Source organism: Poeciliopsis prolifica, unplaced genomic scaffold (assembly GCF_027474105.1).
Source record: "Poeciliopsis prolifica strain line A6 unplaced genomic scaffold, Auburn_PproV2 SCAFFOLD017, whole genome shotgun sequence".
NCBI classification, from domain to species: Eukaryota; Metazoa; Chordata; class Actinopteri; order Cyprinodontiformes; family Poeciliidae; genus Poeciliopsis; species Poeciliopsis prolifica.
In genome coordinates, this window is record NW_026562392.1 from 7,552,408 (window position 1) to 7,569,961 (window position 17,554).

The window sequence follows — 17,554 nt, forward strand, 5'->3', positions numbered from 1 at the left end:
GAAAAGCCCTCGTAACTGAAACAATGATCAGCAGGAGAAACACTTGACAGCCCTACCTGCTTAATGCTCCAATAAAGCTAATGGTTACGATACAACACACAGCTCCTCCATACGCAGCCTATTCTTCACTGCTGTTCAGCTCTCACAGCCTCACTGAGTTTTTCTCACTGTATATTTTAGCACCTACCCTCCATGTTCTCCCCGTACCCCCACTCACTTCCCTCTATACCCACACACTCAAAACACAGAGTTTACTCACACAGGCTTTCCCAATAAACTTGTTGTTTTTTTTAAGGCCGCTGATTATAATCAGGCATCTAGCTTTGCTATTTTTATTTTTTTTTTCTGTTGTTATTGTTTTTTTGGGGGTGTGTGGGGGGTTTACCCATTGTTACCCATTTTAGGGTAATTTGCTAGAGATTTACACACGTCTATCCTGCAAAATTGCTGCCAATTGGTGTCAAAAGTGTAACTACTCAAGTGATAATATGCTAAATGAAACCCTTAAAAAGGGTCTGTTGATATTTTACTGATGACAGTGAGCTAAGCAAGTTAGGAAACAAAGAAAAAGGTGCTGCATTTAATGTATGGTAATGTGTATGCCTCCTAAGACTGAAGTCAAATCAATTTACAATCACTTTTAGGAAACACCTCAGTATTATGGTGTCCATGTAGTCTCTTTAAATACAATTTCAAATGTACTTGAAAAGTGATTACTTCATGTCACACTGACATTGTCATCCTAAATCTTCAACGGGCGCTTTGTGGCATCAAAGGTTTGTGTTTGCTTAGCAGAAGTTTCTCTCTAAGCCATGAAGAATTCAATTCTTCTGAGCCCCGTCACTTTTGTAGTTCCTCAGGGTTTTGTTCTCTGGCCAGTTTTATTTTCTAGATAAATGCTGGTTTCATTTTCAGAAAGTATACAATTTCTTCTTGTTCCTGTTTGGGTACTGTGATCTGTCTTCAGTTGAAGCGCAACCGTTTCATTTCCTTTCAGCCAGTATTTTAGTGTCTCATTGAGGTCAAGGTTAGTGACCTATAAAAGCTTGGACCAGTAGCTATCAATTATGATTTACCTTTGGAGTTGCAAGTCATAATATGTGGAGCACATCAGTCAGGCCCCATATCACTCTTTTTAAGTCTTATCCAAAAGCACACCTCTTCTCACTGACTTGTTTTTGTTTGTTTGTTGCTTTGCTCTTTATGTACACCACTTTGGCCAAGGTTTCAGTCGATTTTAGCAATACACATAAGCTTGAAACTGAACTTGAAGGTTTGCCTGGAAATCGTCTGTGGCTCACTATCTAACAGTGTATTGCTATGTGCTGAGTTTCATCTGTGCACCACTTCTTGAATATACATTTTACCACTCACACTACATGTGAGAAAGACAGAGATAGTAAACAGCCCATAATATGGTTTGAACAGACTCTCATGCGGATGTGTTAAAATCTATAAATTCTTCACTAATCTACAACGAAGGTTTTCAAAAGGCTGCCATCTTAGAACGTCTTGAACATTTCCATCCTTCTGGTGCTCAGAAGACTCTTGTTAGTTTAAAATAAAATAGGAGCAATGTTTTGATGTAATTATTTAATTTTCATGTCAGGCCTATTTGTCTAAAGGATTTAGCAAGAGTAAGATTTTTGTTGTCATAAGTGACTACTTCTTATTACCTTTCCAAAAACTATCTATTTTTATTATTATTATAATAATTTTTTGTGAAAGTATTTTAGCAAATATGTTATTTCTCAACAGATATCAAGACTTAACATAAAACCAATGTCTTTTTTTCTGAAACATTACTCAGCTCAGTCACAATGGATGGAAAGTTTGTGGACAGCTTTTCTTAAGTCTTGCCACAGATTCTCAAAGGGATTTATGTCTTGGCTTTGCTTGGAGCGTTCTAACACGTCCTCAACCAACCTATTGCTACTCTGGACATTTGCTTACTGTCACTATTCCGATGAAAGGTGAACCTGTGTACCAGTGTTGAGATTTTTAAAACTTTAAATTTTTCTTCAAGTTGTTCCTCTGGAGCTGACTTCATAGTAATTTTGGATGTCATTTGGAAATAGATTTAACATTGCGATGACCCCTGTGACCTCATCTTCGCTGTCCATGTTTCAGCCCGCTGGAACCTCTGTGTCTGCCCTGATGTCACTGCTGTGAAAAGTCGGTGTATCATTTCAACGTGTGAAAAGCCCGATGACAAGACGAACACTGTTGGCCAAAGTCGACCTCACCCAACAGTTCTGCGCGCGCGACTCTCCCGCTGTGAAAGTGTGAAAACATTTACCGTGGAAGCCATTTTCAGTCCGAGATGATACCTCCTCCCCAGGTAAGCGAGGCACACATGGCCTCTTGTATGAACAGAGCTGACAATCTCTAGTGTTCTAAGTCATGGGTGAAATCAGGCGTCCATTATCTTGCTATATCAGTCAGGTTAATGGGAAGAGAAAAATGCTGCAAAACAGAGTGTCTTAACAACAAGCAAAGAAGCAGAAGCATAAAACAAAGATTAGGAGAGTAATGAAGCATCCTGACCTGAGGACAGATGGAGCAATCTATACAGATGCATATATCGAGTACTTTTGTGCATTTAGAACCTGCAGCTATGGTTTTAGACGAGCACGCACACTCAGACGCTGGAGGAAATATGTTGTTACTTGTGAGATATTACAAAAACTTCTTTCTTCTCATCCATTAAAAAAAACTATCGATCTTGTGCTTTGCCTTCTCTCCTTAACAGGCCTTTTTTCTTCTGTCATAATGGAAAGTCTCTCTGGCTATTTCATTCCCCCCCGCCCCAGCCCATTCTTCATTTGGAGTAATTATAGATGGAGAGGTAAAAGATGTTTTTTACCCTTTTCTTCTCTCTGTCCTACCTACCTTCCCTCTCCCCCTACATGCATTCAGAGGAGCTCTCACCGCTGCATTCTTATTAGGGACATGTCTGAAAGGCTCTCCGCAGCATGTGGTGTCCTCTGACCATCTGCTATGGCTGCTTTTTGTTGGCATTAACAAGCCAAGAAACCAAGGATAGCTTTTCAACAGGTACAAACTTTTCCTTTTAGATAATCAACTGCATTCAGAGACTCTGGTATGGCGTAGGAAATACGGGTGTAGAAGCCCGGAGAGGATCGTATTCCAGTAAAAAGGGAGGAGAGATGGAGAAAGAACTTGATCAAAAGACAAGATGTTCTTTTTGGTGTTGTTTAGCGTTAGCGGATTCTATACCAAACACCTATTCAAATGGTGCGCTCTTCTTCTTTCTTTTTTTTTTTTTTTGATCTTCTTCTTCTTCCCATCTTCATCTCGCTCCTCTTCATCTTTTCACCGAGATGGCCTCGTGTAATGAGTGGAAACTTTGGTCATTGTGCCGTGGTCAAAGGTGTTCTGCCTTAATGAGTGGAAAAAACACAAGAAGGCCCGTCCCCTCTCCCTTCATCGCTTCGGCGCAGGAAAGCCACAGGATGCCTCCTGAAGAAGGCCATCCTCTGCCGTCTCGTCCCTTGTTAAAGGGGGCATGAAGCGAAAGCAGAGGGGAAAAGTAATTTTCTACTCCTGTCTGTCCATTCTTTTGGCGGGTTCCTTCTACTTTTTGCTGTGTACTTTCATAAAGCTTATAATTATCTTGGCGAGAGCCCCTCATGTGAGAACGAATAGGGTCTTTGTACCCTCCTCTCTTCAGTTTTTCTTTTCCTTTTTTCTGAAAAAAAAAGGAAGTCATATTAACATCGGGTCTTCCTTTTACAAATGCAGTGAGAAAGCCAGATGAGCCTCTCCTTAAGAAAAAAAAAAAAAACTTTTAGCAACTTAATTTTAAAAAACTATTATTTGAATGGCCATTACAGAGCACTGAAGCCTGATGCATCTAGACAGAGCTTTCAGATCCATTTAGTATACTGACTATTCAACTGAGCAAAAGAAAGAAAAAATGAAAAGAAAAAGGCAGAAAAATATCTTTTAATGGTTCTTATTATGCCACATTGGTTCACAAACATGTAATATATCAAAAAAAAAAAATGATAAGAAAATTGGAAAACTTTTCAAAACAAGTCAGTCTTTTTTTCCTGGTCTGACAGCAATCATCTATTTAAACCTTTCTTTATGTATTTGCCCCTCCCCCTGATATTTCTGACCTCCATCGCTAACTCTTCTGGTTGATTACTCTTAATGTAATTTTAATTAAAAACTGTGGTGTCAAAGGGTTTAGCCTGCCTGAGAAGCGGGTGCAGATTGTGGCACAGTGGCAGACCCCTTCACTTGCATGAGTAAAAATGCATCCTGACATATTCTGGATAATGCCAACAAAACAAGGGCCAAAGGGAGTCAAAAATTCAACTTGAGCCATTTTTATGTAATGCTATAATTTTATATTTGGACAGTGGAAGATCGCAAATTTTTTTTTTCCCCTGGTATTTTAAAAAGGAGAATAAATCAGTTGAATGTTGTTTCTGACACTGAACAGATGAAAGTGACAACGGACGGAAATGAAGACAGGTTGTTTGTTGAGGAATGCTCTGAAGCCTTGGTGAAGACAGAAACAGCAAGTTGCCCAGGCTGCTAAATTAAATGAACACAGCTAGAAATGTGCCAATAAGAGTCTTGTGACTAATTCATGATCTCATGTTTTTATTTAGATGACACCTTTAAAGTTTTCCTTTAAAAAGAACAATATATACTAACAGATAAGAACAGCAATTAAAATGTTTTTTTTTTTTTTTTTTTTAGCCTTGTAGACTTATAATTTATGTAAGGAACAGAAGTCTTTTAAGGATCCTAAAGCATAGTTTCATTTGGGGCTAATCTACACCAGATCCAACATCATTCCTATGCTGCTGTACAAGTATGTGAAACATACATACTATCATTAGCATCATTTGCACATATCATAACCTCGCAGTCAAACATATACCCCTCCCCCCACCTCCACACAGCCATACTGTTCTGCACTTTGCACTTTGTCACATCATCTGCACCTTGCCATAATTGGACCTGCTGCTTCTTCTTTAGTGTGGTTCGAGTGCCTTTTAGCTAATTTTAGTTGTATATATTGTTATTAATGTGCAGTTTATTTTTATGTATTGTATATATTTGACTTTTTGCACAGGAGTTGCAATGGAAATTTTGTTGAATTTTCTTCAGTGACAATAAATGCAATCCAACCCAATCCAAACAGCAGTGACTATTGATTTTAACCAAAGAAGCAAACTGGGATTTTAAAATATAGTCGTATTTAAGTGTGACATAATATTTTAAATTTCTAAATGTAACATCAGCTGTCAAACACTAATTTTACAGTAAAAAAGGTAAGATGTTGAATATTTTTTATTTCCCCAACAGAGGCAACAGGAAACAACAGGAAGTGATTGGCCTATTATTTGTGTACCAACTATAAAAACAATATAGAAATAATTTTTCCATGTGAAATAAGATTTAGTTTGTATTATTCAATGTATTTTAAATATGCAAATATATTTTTGTAATGCTTGCTTGACACTCTTGGGGACCTCTGGTTGTATGTATGGGGGTCTTAAGTTGCTGCTTAACTTGCATTTGCCTTAGGCCAACTCTGCCCCACATGTTTGACAGACAATCCCACTCTCATCAGGCTTCTTTTTCCGCTGATCCCGACCAATCAAAATCCAGGAAATCAAGTGGATTTTTGGACAGAATGAGACTCCCCAAAAGTCTGTCTGGTGCTTTTTTGCTGTCACTTCTTCAGCTTTTAATACTATGCTTTTACTGACCTCAGCCAAATGTCACAGAGGTGATTTGCAGAAGGTGACCCACAGCAAGACTTAACAGCGGTGGTCTACTTGTGGGTTTGTAATCCCCTCACCCGAGCCTTTGGACTATCAGTTCTCCAACGACCCTGAAGAGGCTCCCTGGGGTTCAGCCTTAAACACTCACTAAAATCTCTTCTCCACACTCCATCTACCGGCTGAGCAAAGTCTCTGAAGACGCAGGAGTGGGGAAAGGAAGCAGCCAAGAAAACCAGAATATACTCCAGAAGGGCACACAGCTTCTAAAAAAAAAAAAAAAAAAAAGACTCTATTTAATGAAAGAAATCCATTTTCTCCCTTTTGCTTCACATGTCTTTGAATAACTGTAATTATTCAGTACTGTCTTGTGCCATAATATATATACATATATATATTTACAAAGGTATATATAAAAATAACATACAGAATTTGGGTTTTTCTAGAAAGATTTATGTGTTGGGCTTTTCACATTCTGTGACTGGTAGCTTGCTCTGTGGCCATCAGTGGACAGTTGGAGGAGCTGGTGGTTGGCCCAGAGCAGTGAGGCATGCAATAAAAGGGTTTAACTTTGCTAACCTCCTTCTGCCAGGTTCAGGGGAACCTGCTGTTGGGGCAGTATTGGATCAATGTTGGGAGTCGGTGCCCTCGCCATCTCAGCCAGAATGCTACCTGGGGTAGAGATCTCATTGCACTGTGGAGCCAACTGGACTTGGTTAGTGTTTAGTTCCTATCTTGACCTACATATTCTTAAAATCTCCAACATATGCCACAGTGACTGCCCTTGCTATGGCAATATTTTAAAAGCAACCCATGGAAGAATATTTTCTTTGACAAAGGAGAAATGTGACCAGATTGTTAGTTCATCGGAATGGACTTTGGGTCTGTTCTCCCTTTGAGCGATTTTGTACAGAACCTCCTCCCCCAAAACTTCATAGATTGTTGTACTTTGAGCAAAGTACAACAACTCTGAGCAACTTCCTGTTGGTAGGTAATACTTATTAGAGTGGCACCGTTTAATTTCCTTGCAACCAATAATCAAAAACTATCTTAAATAATCTGGTATCAAAGATGATTTGATACCTCTGTATAATAGGTGGATACTGAAGTAGTGTCCATGCACATTAAACTGTTGATTGAAAAAGCAGTAGGTTTGCTTCTTTTACAGCGAAAGCCTAAGCGCTGTACATTTGTGATTTCAAGCAAACCTAGACTGATGTCTTATCTTAGAAAACCCGTGGAAATACACAGTTCCAAGATATGGTTAATTCAAAGTTTTTAACTTAGTGGTTGAAGTAAAAAACAGAGGAAAGACTAGCTGGTTCATGAAGACAAAACTCTGCATCGTCAAAGCATTAGATCTTGTTCCAAGATCAAAAGGTACACTGTGCCCGTATGCAGGTCCTTTGAAACAAACATCCTCTTCACAAGAGGTTGCTGTAGACCTTTTGTCTTTTAAAATTTCGCAACAGTATATAATGAGATTTCCAGACGTATATAGAACACTTGCATGGTTTTTGTTTTGTTTGCAATTCATCAGGATAAAAAAACCACGTCAACTAATTAATATAAAATATTTTGTGGGCACTAGAATATTGTTTTAATCATGCTTGGTTCAGCGGTTGTGCAGTCATTCATGTGAGCTCCATTTGGTGGCCCTGTTGTGAAATTTTGGCAAGTTCTGCATTTTTTTGGAGAGATCTGTTGGTATTAAAACCTGCAGATGGCTGCCTGTTGTCAGCAGAATAGTGGGCTTTCTGGATTGAGGGAGACTGGTGCTCATATGTCTCTGCGTGTCTTTGTGTGTCCTGTTAAAAACATAAATGTGTGAAGGGCAGACAGGTGATGGCTTGTGGTTTCTCTTCATTGTCTTTGATTTTTCTCTGTAGAAATCTTTGTTTTTGACCTTTCTGCCACTTGAATTGCAGAAAGAAGAACTGTCCTTCTCTACAGAGGAGAACGCCTGTCTCAGCACTACATGGTAACAATACGTGAGAACTTCATGCAGACGAGTAATAGCTTCTCTACATTGTCTGTGCGTGTGTGGGTAAGTGTGATTTGTCAAGGCGCACATAGTAAGTGTGTGGTTTGGATGCAGAGTTTACACCTGTTTCTCAATGTTGTCTACGTCTACAAGACTATAATGTGTGAAGACCGTTTTTTCTTGCAAGGTGTGTGTGTTTGTCTGTAACTGTGTACCTATCTCTTTGGTTGAACAGGTGGATCCTTCTTGCATGGGATCCAGACAGCATGTCCGCCACACAGCTGACTGTGGTCAGGCTTACCATGCTCATTGTGCAGTCTGTGGTTCAAACTTCGACACCTTGTGGGTGGAAGGTGACTTACTTACTGCGTTTACAAGAATACCTAAACACTGATTTTTTTTGTGCACCTTTGGTTTCAGATTTTCTTTTTTCACAATATGGATCCTCATTTTTATCAATAAATGGTGAAATCATTTGAAGGTTTTCGGAGCCCATGCAGCTGGTGCAGGATTTGTGTGTGCCTGACAGGAGAGGGAGGGCAAAAGGTACAGTGGTGTCTGCTTTTTGTTCAAATTGAAGATTTTTAAAACCCAAAATTAAATTTTTCTCAAATTGACTAATATGCATACTTTTCCCCAGGTGCCCTGTCCTGTCAAAGTATTTGAGGTATGCAGAGAAGCTAGTTGTTTGCTTGCGGTAGGGCAACTTCATTTTGCAAACAGGTTATCTTTTGACAGAATCCTTGTTGCTTTCATGATTTTGTATCAAATGAAGACCAGAATAACACTTTTTTTATTTATTATTTCCTGACATTGCCTTTTAAATTTTGAATGCACTTAGAAAATTCTTCAGATGTATTCGGCACTACTGGATTTTAACTCAGATAAATGCCATTAGATGAAATAAGTGTACTCTCACTACTGCAGATTGGTACTTCTACTTGCTGAACAATCACTCAACACGTCCTATGATAATAATCCATTTTCTATGTGTTATTTAGGATTGCCAGATGCATTTTAAAGCCTGTCATTGTTAGATTAATTGGTCATATGTTCTTAGACTTTATCGTTTTCAAAAACTGTGATCTGTAAAAGTTTTAGCAGACAGAACAACATCTTTGTTCAGTTTGAATCACACACCAACCTGTAAGTATTTTACTTCCCAGACAGCCAAGACTTGACTCAGCAAGAGCTAAGATGACCAAACCTAGTTATCTATATCACATACTCACTGAATTAAGAAAACATTCAAATCCATTGTAATATAATGGTTTTCTTACAACATGTACAGTTCAGTATTTTCTGCATAGAAATGATAATGCACAAGACAGAGAATTTAAGAGTCCTTACAGTCACAGCTAAAAAATCTTTAAGAGTTGAATTAATGTCTACTAAATTACCGTACTCTATCAGTAAAATGCAGGAGCGTGTACTTCTTTTACATTGTTCATTTGGGACATAATACTGCGGGCATTAGGGGGTGAAAGACAGCTAAAAGATAAACTCATCAAATAAAGGATGACTTGTTTTAATTGATTTGCTTGTAGTCAAACAAATCAATTAAAATATATACAGAGAAGAATATATACAAATAGGATACAAATATTCTATCTGTATATGTTTTCATTTATTTTAATTGCACCAGTCATAGCTAACTTGTTTGAACCAAGATAAATAAATAAAATTGATTAAATAAATTGTTCACGCAATTTCTAAATATGATTTAAGATTTTTTTTGTTTGTGTATATATATATATGTTTGTGTATATATATATACACACACACACACACACATATATATATATATATATATATATATATATATATATATTTATTAATCTGTTAATTAATTTATTGATTCATCGGTTAAGCTGCCTGTCCCCCGGGCGTTTCTGGGATTTGTAGTTCGGAGACCACAAAATGACGTCAGCGGAAGCATTCGCGAGCTAGGTGACATTAGTGCAGTTTGGTAATGTTTTGAGCACCTCTGCCACGATGGAGGCAACAAACACAGGTGATCTTTTGCGTTCCTTAATCCTGGTCCTTGCTTTCGTAGCATCTCTGTAATTATGGTTGAGTGCTGACGTGCGGTGTCCCTTTCAAGAAATGATACGTAAAGGTTGAGGCTACAGCAGCTAGGTTAGCATAACAATATGTGTGTACGAGTGGTACGATGAACGATCACTCACGGCGTACTGTTGTCCTTGGCATTACTTAGTCTTTTACGCTTTTTTAGTAGAGTTATCTCGAATTAAGTTCGAACCTCACCGATTTCTACAGCGAGAATAGGGCTGTATTTTGTAATGAACTGAACAGAAACACACAAATACTGACCACTGTTTGTTTTTGTGACTTTCTGTGCTTCTGTTTGTTTTCAACTGCATCACCAGAGGAACTCCCTCTCAGGCACGTGGAGAAGGATGTCCTGATCCCCAAGATGATGAGGGAGAAAGCCAAGGAGCGCTGTGCAGAAAGAGTTGAAGGTCAGACAGAGAGAAAACTCATCTTCAGGCACTAAAACCAAACCAAAAGTTACTTTTTGCATAAAACAGTCCGAAACACAGTTGCACTCGTTGCACCTGCAAAATGTATCCCATCAAGTACTTTTACACCAGGAGATCATAGTTCTTATAACCTTCTAAACAAGTCAGGAAATAACTATTAACTCTCACTGCTCTTTGTAGAGTTTGACCTAAAAATATTCATGCATCTGGCAGATTTAGGTCTAGATTTATTTTCTTTCATCCAAGATGTTTGTTTCTGATTTGAAAAATCCTCCTGAACATGTTTTGCAAAAGGTTGTATTTTGTAAGTAAATTCTCTGTTGTTATTGACCTTTTTTTTTTTAACACAGAAATACTTTTTGGGCATAATTTATATCCATCTCAGTAATAAATGGAGAAGTCTTAAGTGACAATTGAAAACTTTTTATAATTACTGATCAGCTTTTTGCATGTCTCCACTGGGATTTTTGGAAATGAAGAATTGGTCATGAATTGGTCACCTCAAGGTCATTGAGGTCTCAAGACCTTCCAATCAGCCCAATCTTTTAGCTTCTAGCACAAAATCACCATTGGAATAAAGTCTGGATCTCTAACTGGACCACTGCCAACTGTTAATATTATTCCCATTAGAATAAATATGAAAGTATTATAAACATGTCCCATAAAGATAAATAACTCTGAGCTTATCTTTATATATGATCAGTTTTAACCATGTCGTATGTCAATTTACTGGATGACCAATGATGAGTAGGTAAATAATTTACATTTAAGTTGTAATTGACATGTACAAGAGCTCTAGATTTTGAAATAAAGGCTATTGGCCAAATTAGTCCAGAGCCAACAAAATCAGTGAAATGGCTCTTTATCATGTTTCAAAAACCTTAAGCCAGTTTTAGGGTAGTGTTTTTTTTTTTCATTATTTGTAGGAGAATTTGTCTTTAGAATCCCCTACTGTGATATTAAAACATTTGAACCATGAATGTCCTGTAGAAAAGCTAGAGGTGCTTAGCTTTAGTTATTTTGGTTTGATCATGGTTCAACTGAAAGATCAGAGCCTCAATTAATTGAAATATGTTGTTATGCAATATCTTAAAAGTATCTTATATTCAAACTACATTATTTTAGAAATTAATGCGATTATTTCCCTCTGTGATTTCTTACAATGCTTAAGAACTAAGAGAAACTGATTTGCAAAAGGTAGGTACAAGTTTAGGAACAGATTTATTGACAAGGACAATTTTAAAATTTAAAAGGATGAAATTGTAGCGCAAACTGGTGAAAGATCAGATAGACTTGTAGCTGGGATTAGTAATAACATGGTAAATGTCTTCTGGTTTTTCCTGACCACTTAGTGCTCATTCACATTCTTAGCTAAATGCACACATGTGATTAGATATAGTTTGTTATGTTAAGGAGGATGTGTTGAATGTCTTCCTCAAGAGAAATTTGATGTGTGACTGAGTCTTGAACTGACAATTTCTAAGTTGGTAGATAAATACATTTATTTCTTAGCCAGAGGTACTTTGTTTACCTGTAAAATAAACACATGGATAAACACATTCATATGATATTTACATTTCTGGAAAAAAAAAAAAAAAAAAAAAAAAAAGCAGACAACTTGCACAAGTTCTTCTCCTTCCAAAATTGTCTCATGAGAGTTTGCTGGAGTTTTGCCCCAGTCCTTCACACAGAAGTGCTGTAACTGTGTTAGGGTTGCTGGTTGTTCTTCATGGGATTGAGATTAGGGCTTTGTGAAAGCCACTCCAAAATACTGGCTTTGTTGTAACTGTTTTTGAGGTATTCTTAGCATCTTTGTCCAATTGGAAAACCTGTTGTGCCCCAACTTATGGTCAAACACTTGAATGAATCTTTCAGCTTCATCAGACTTAATGACCTGTGTCTAAAATTTGCCAGCTTTTTGGTGAGTTTGGAGTATTTTATGTAATGACTTCTTTCTTGCTCAATGGTCTTTCAGTCCACATTGGCACAGGTCTCGTTTTACTTTGAGTAATGACACCACCAGCTCTCATCAGCTTCATATAGTGTCATCAAATTGCCTTCTGTTTTTTTGTTTTGTTTTGTCTGGGGTTGATCCACATATTTGGCACCAAAACACGTTAAATGTTAAGATTAAGCTACCTTTCGCATTCTTGACTTAATCAATTCCTTGTTTGTGAAAAAAATAATCGTAAGCTCCTGTCCCTCCCTAATCTTTTTTTAATATTGTCTTTTTTCCTCTTTGTCAAACGTCTTGGCCCTTTTTTCTTACTTTCTTTTCGTTGTCTGCACCTGCATCCCAAGTCGCCTTCTGCTCCGTCAACTGAGAGCCTTTCCCAGTTGACTCGACAGCTGTTGAAACTGCGTCTGCATAAAAAAAAAAAACACAGTGGTCGCAGCCTTGCTCTCGTGTGCCCTCATGACTGCAGCGACGCATCAGCCTGATACCTCGTTGTTGTGGTTTGCAGAAATCCGACGACAGCCTGCATGAGGCGGCGTGGTGCTGCTCTCAGAGGGAGTCCGTGCACATGCACAGGCGGAGGTGATGGGACAGTCAGTGTCTGCGTGTGTAGTGGAAACCCCCATTACGTTACAGGCTTCTCTTCTCACTCATTTTTCACACCTTCATCCACCACCCTCTCGTGCTCTTGTTTTTGGGTGTTTTTTTTTTTTTATGTCTTGTTTTCTCTGAGCCTCTGAATGTGTCTGTTTGAGATATACAAAAAAAGGTGAAAAACACAAGGAGCAAGAATGTTTTCCTGTGTTATCTTTCTCTGCGTGTACGCCTCTGCAGCTTGCACTTCAGACGAGTCCCACTGACCTGTACAGATTCTTCTCAGTCTAACCTGACACCATGTTGATGATTCATGTCTCTTCTCTCTTCATGCCAAAAAGCATATAAAGTACACAATAATTGCTTCTTTCAGGATTAGCATAACAATTTTGATGTTCTCGCTAAACTGAATCCATCTTGCTTGCATATTTTATCTCAGATCTTTGAGAACAAAGTTAAGAATAATCAGCTTTCCCTTTTGAAATTGAAATCCCAAATTTGTAGCATCCTTTACATATATTGGCAATCCAGGTGAAGAAAACCTTGAAATCTCAAAATATTTAGAAAAATACTTTAATCTTTGATCAACTGTCATTTTTTACGCCGGCATCTTTTTGAAAATATACACCTTTTGCTTGTGTTAATTTATTCAGTAAGGGGAAACAAGCTAGGTAATGTGTGATGCTGTGGGCCTGTTTCTCTTCCAGATTTGTTGCTAATCTTGTTAGTGTCTGTGTCGTCATGCTCTCTTTGAATCCCTCTGACAGTAAACTGGAAACAGATTATCATGGGGCTTTTCAAAGAGCTCAGGATGCCACACACTCTAACAAAAGTCCCAGAGCTTTTGAGAGAGAAAAAAAAAATCAGTCCTCAGCATCACACATCCTCTTCCTTGCTTCCTTACTAAATTAATGCACACAAGTTAAAGTTAAACTGCATTTTCAGGCTTAGTTCACGCAACACCTTTAAAACATTTTTTTTCCTTTAGTTTAGAGATGCCATTTGATTCCTCTTCACACTAACTGCTGCACTTCTATTCTTTTGGTCTACACAAATGTCAACCCCGGCTGCCCATAGTACATTTGTTCAGATCAGCTTCCTCTGACAATAAACTGGCCACACAGCGGTGCAGATGGTGGAGCTGCTGCGGTTCTGGTCAGAGAGGCAAACCTCTGCAGTCTCCATCAGTACCATGGGACAGGGATGAGGCGCCGCTGGTTCTTGATTAGATTAGTCGCGCTCTTGTGCTTCTCTAAATTGGTTTTTTGGTTGTTTTTTTTTTTTTTACATTTGCATCCTAATGACAACGTCTGTGATAACCATACTGATGTCAGCGATAAGATGTGAGGGCGGCCCTTTCAATTAAACCTCTGAGAGAGAACTTGCTAACAAGGTGAAGACTCGGTCTTCCACACCTTCTAGTCGGCTCCTGTGTGTAGAGAGCTGGGTGACAGCAGCTGTGGTACACCCCTGAAGGACTCGCTAAAGTGTCATCTAGGACTGCTTGATTATGGGTGGGACGGGGTCAGAGATGCATGATATTTTGAATCATAATCAACAGTTTTAAAATGTGTAATACCCCTATTTACAAAGGACTGTTTGAGGCATCCTTTATTCAGTCGCTTGCAGGATGAACATTCTCTGTCCCGCATCTGATAGAAATCGTGGCAACCAACATCCTAAATATTGTTGCTAAGCAAGATTGTTATATCTTGTATATATTGTTATATTGTTACTGCAAAGAATATTATCACCATGATATGGAGGTAACATTGTGCATTTGCATGGCCCAATTTAAGTCTAAAACACTGAATGAGGGAGTTTGGTGTAACCTTAATCTGAAAAAACATTTCAGGAATTAATGAGAATGGACGCAGTGAGCCAGGGCATCTTGTTCAACATCAGTGTCTGACCTCACAAATGCACGACTGGAACAGTGGTTGAGAACTCCAATAAAAACAGTCTTGCAGACAGCTTTCCCACAACAGTTGCAGCCCTAGTAAAATTATGTTCATGAGCAGGTGAAGAGGAGTGACTTTAGTGTTCCTATAACATGTCACCAGGTTAATGTGGTCTACAAAGTGTGTGTTTGCTTTCAATTCAGACTCGCCCATTATCTTCACACAATGCTCAATGCTCCGTTCCACTACGGAAACAGTTTTTATCAGTCTTTTTATCCCCGGGCTGTCAGGACTCTAAATTTAATGCGATGTAAGTTTTTGTGTAATTCTTAATGGTTGTGACGAATGTGTTTTTAAATGTATTATTGATTCATCATACATATTCACATAAGGGCAAATATTTTAACATGAACAATCTTTGGTTGTTTTTTTTGTGATCATTTGTAGCTTAACTTGCACATGTCGAAGTACAAGTTAACACAGTTTCCTCTCTTGCTCTAGATGTTAAGGATGTGGTGTAATTTTGTCTATAAAGACTCACAATTACAGATTTTAAGAGTTGCGAAGAGGTGAAATTGTATTGACTTCCATTCTACATCACTATACAACCTAAAGCCATTTTAGTTGTTAACTTGTACATCATGCAGATCACATCTAACTTCTAAAAAGTGGCCCTTTTAATCAATGCATCATGAATTCATATTTTTTTTCATAAAAGATGCACTAGTTTTCTTTAAAGTCTGAGCTGTCGATTCTGTGATTTTTTTAAAATTTATTTTTATTTTATTTGTGTTCCAAGGAGTGTAACATGAAAGATGAAAAAATTTGCTACAGATTCTTGGACAGATGTTGCTTTGAATCAAATGAGGAAAATGCTTCATTATATGATTTTTAATGAAGTAAGAAAGGCGCACCAGTGTGTATGCAATTGGTTGATTTTGACTTTGGTTGAATAACAAAGTAGGTTCTTGTGGATCATTGATCAGAACTGAACTAAGAATAGATGATTTCCTGTTTTCTTTTCTTCCAGCCTTCAACAGCTGCTGCAAAGAGTCCGGCTTCTTTATGGTGTTTAAGTGTCGAGAAGAAAACTCGGCCCTGAAGGAGTGCCTGACACAACAGTGAGTATTTTGCACAAGTTTCTACAACTCTCAGCTCTTGCACCCCAAGATGTCACAGCACCGCACACAAACGCCGCCAATAGCTCTGATTCAGGGTTTCTGATTTTCTTCTACATACGACCGCTGTTCCCTGCCCAGTCTCATCATTCCCAAACTTGTCCAATAGCTGTGACTCTGTACTTTCTGCTCTCCTCCAGCTACCAGGATCCGGCGTTTTTCGAAGAATGCAAACGACTGTACATTCAAGAAAAACTGGAATTTCAGAAGACGGGGATACCGACCAAGAACAGGACCCAGAAACTTCCAACCAGCATGTAACAATCAAGCTGATAACCACATGTCTTTCTTCTGCGTGCCCAGACTCCAGGAACTCTGGAGGCAGTTTAGCCACGTTTTCCACTCATACTTACTACATGACTGCATCGTGTGAAAATCTTCGGCATATTTACCATTTCTTTGGTTTGCAGAAGTGGATTTTATTCAATGATCTTGTTTAATGTCCAGACCATGTGCATAATGAGTCATAGGTGAAGTATGTTCATGGGATCAGTCCTGAGGAATTTCTGGGACAGCAGCATTTTAACTTGGATGTTGCATATCCAGGTTAAAATGCTGTATATGTGGCTTTTTTTAAACTGTGGCTTTTGATAGTGCTTCGAAAAGACATGTGAGCCAATTTGATAAGATTGTAATTTATTTGAGTACTGTAGAAATGTCTGGTGAAAAAAATGGCTTTAAGTGAAAAGTGTCTTGCATGCAACACTCATTGTAAAATTGTCACATTCACAGTGTGAAAAGATTTCACACAATTAGATTTTTTTCAGTTTTATGTGCAATTGTTTTCATTGAATGTTGTGGTTTTAGCAGGTGTTGCATTCTGAACAGTGCACTCCGAGGAATAAAAGTTCAACTGATTATCTGCCATTTCTTTAAAACCAAGTCCTGTGAAATGTCAATAAAATTAAATTATAGGTAGATATTTTTAAATATGACCATTTAAACAATGTTTTTGTTGTTGTTGTTTTAAAAAAATGTTGAGATAATGATCTTAAAACAGTCAATTCTCTGAATTGGCAAAAAAAAAAAAAAAAAAGACAACACCAGAGAGGATGATTATTTGGAATTGAAGACACCGAGGTACCAATCACATTTTAATTTCCATTAACAATATGCTTTTTAAAAAAGTTTAAGATTTCATAAAATGCATTAATGTAGGAAAAAAAGATTGAACATTATTTTGGTGTTGAACAAGGTTTTATTGTGAGTCATTGTTAACCTAGGATAAAGCTGAGCATGACTTGAGCATTTTGGCTGAATAACAAGATTCATATGAGTGGAATAGTTAGGATTTTAATTACCTGAATCTTCCCACAACTTAGCACTACAACAAGCATGAACTTCCCTGGCTGGAGGTTTTGTGTTTTATCAGACAGGAATATATCACTACATGCTACTGCTCTGTAAAGCAGTTGCTGCCTGTAGTTTCCCTTTCCATCCAGCTCTCTCCATCACTCTTGTGATATGTCATGGTTTTCTTGTCTAAGATTCTGAATTTTGCTGGGATTTTGTCTGACAAGCCAACACAAATTAGTAAAAAGTGGAAGGTAAACAATGCTTGGTTTCCAAGATGTTTGTTCATAAGCATTAGTGAAAGAACAGCATGATGAAGACATGACAGGTCAGGGATGGAGTGGAGGTGAAGTTTATGGCAGAGTGACATAACGC

The 17,554-nt window shown here is 38.0% G+C and overlaps 1 protein-coding gene across 1 annotated transcript; it reads left to right on the forward strand.

Annotated features, from left to right (window-relative positions):
• The first annotated feature begins 9,668 nt into the window (after positions 1 to 9,668).
• On the forward strand, positions 9,669 to 16,744 carry cmc1 (C-x(9)-C motif containing 1). The gene is made up of 4 exons (XM_055042024.1): positions 9,669 to 9,766; positions 10,143 to 10,235; positions 15,739 to 15,829; positions 16,027 to 16,744. The coding sequence occupies exons 1-4, from the start codon at positions 9,748 to 9,750 to the stop codon at positions 16,145 to 16,147; spliced, it is 324 nt and encodes a 107-aa protein (XP_054897999.1). The 5' UTR covers positions 9,669 to 9,747; the 3' UTR covers positions 16,148 to 16,744.
• The last annotated feature ends 810 nt before the right edge of the window (positions 16,745 to 17,554 follow it).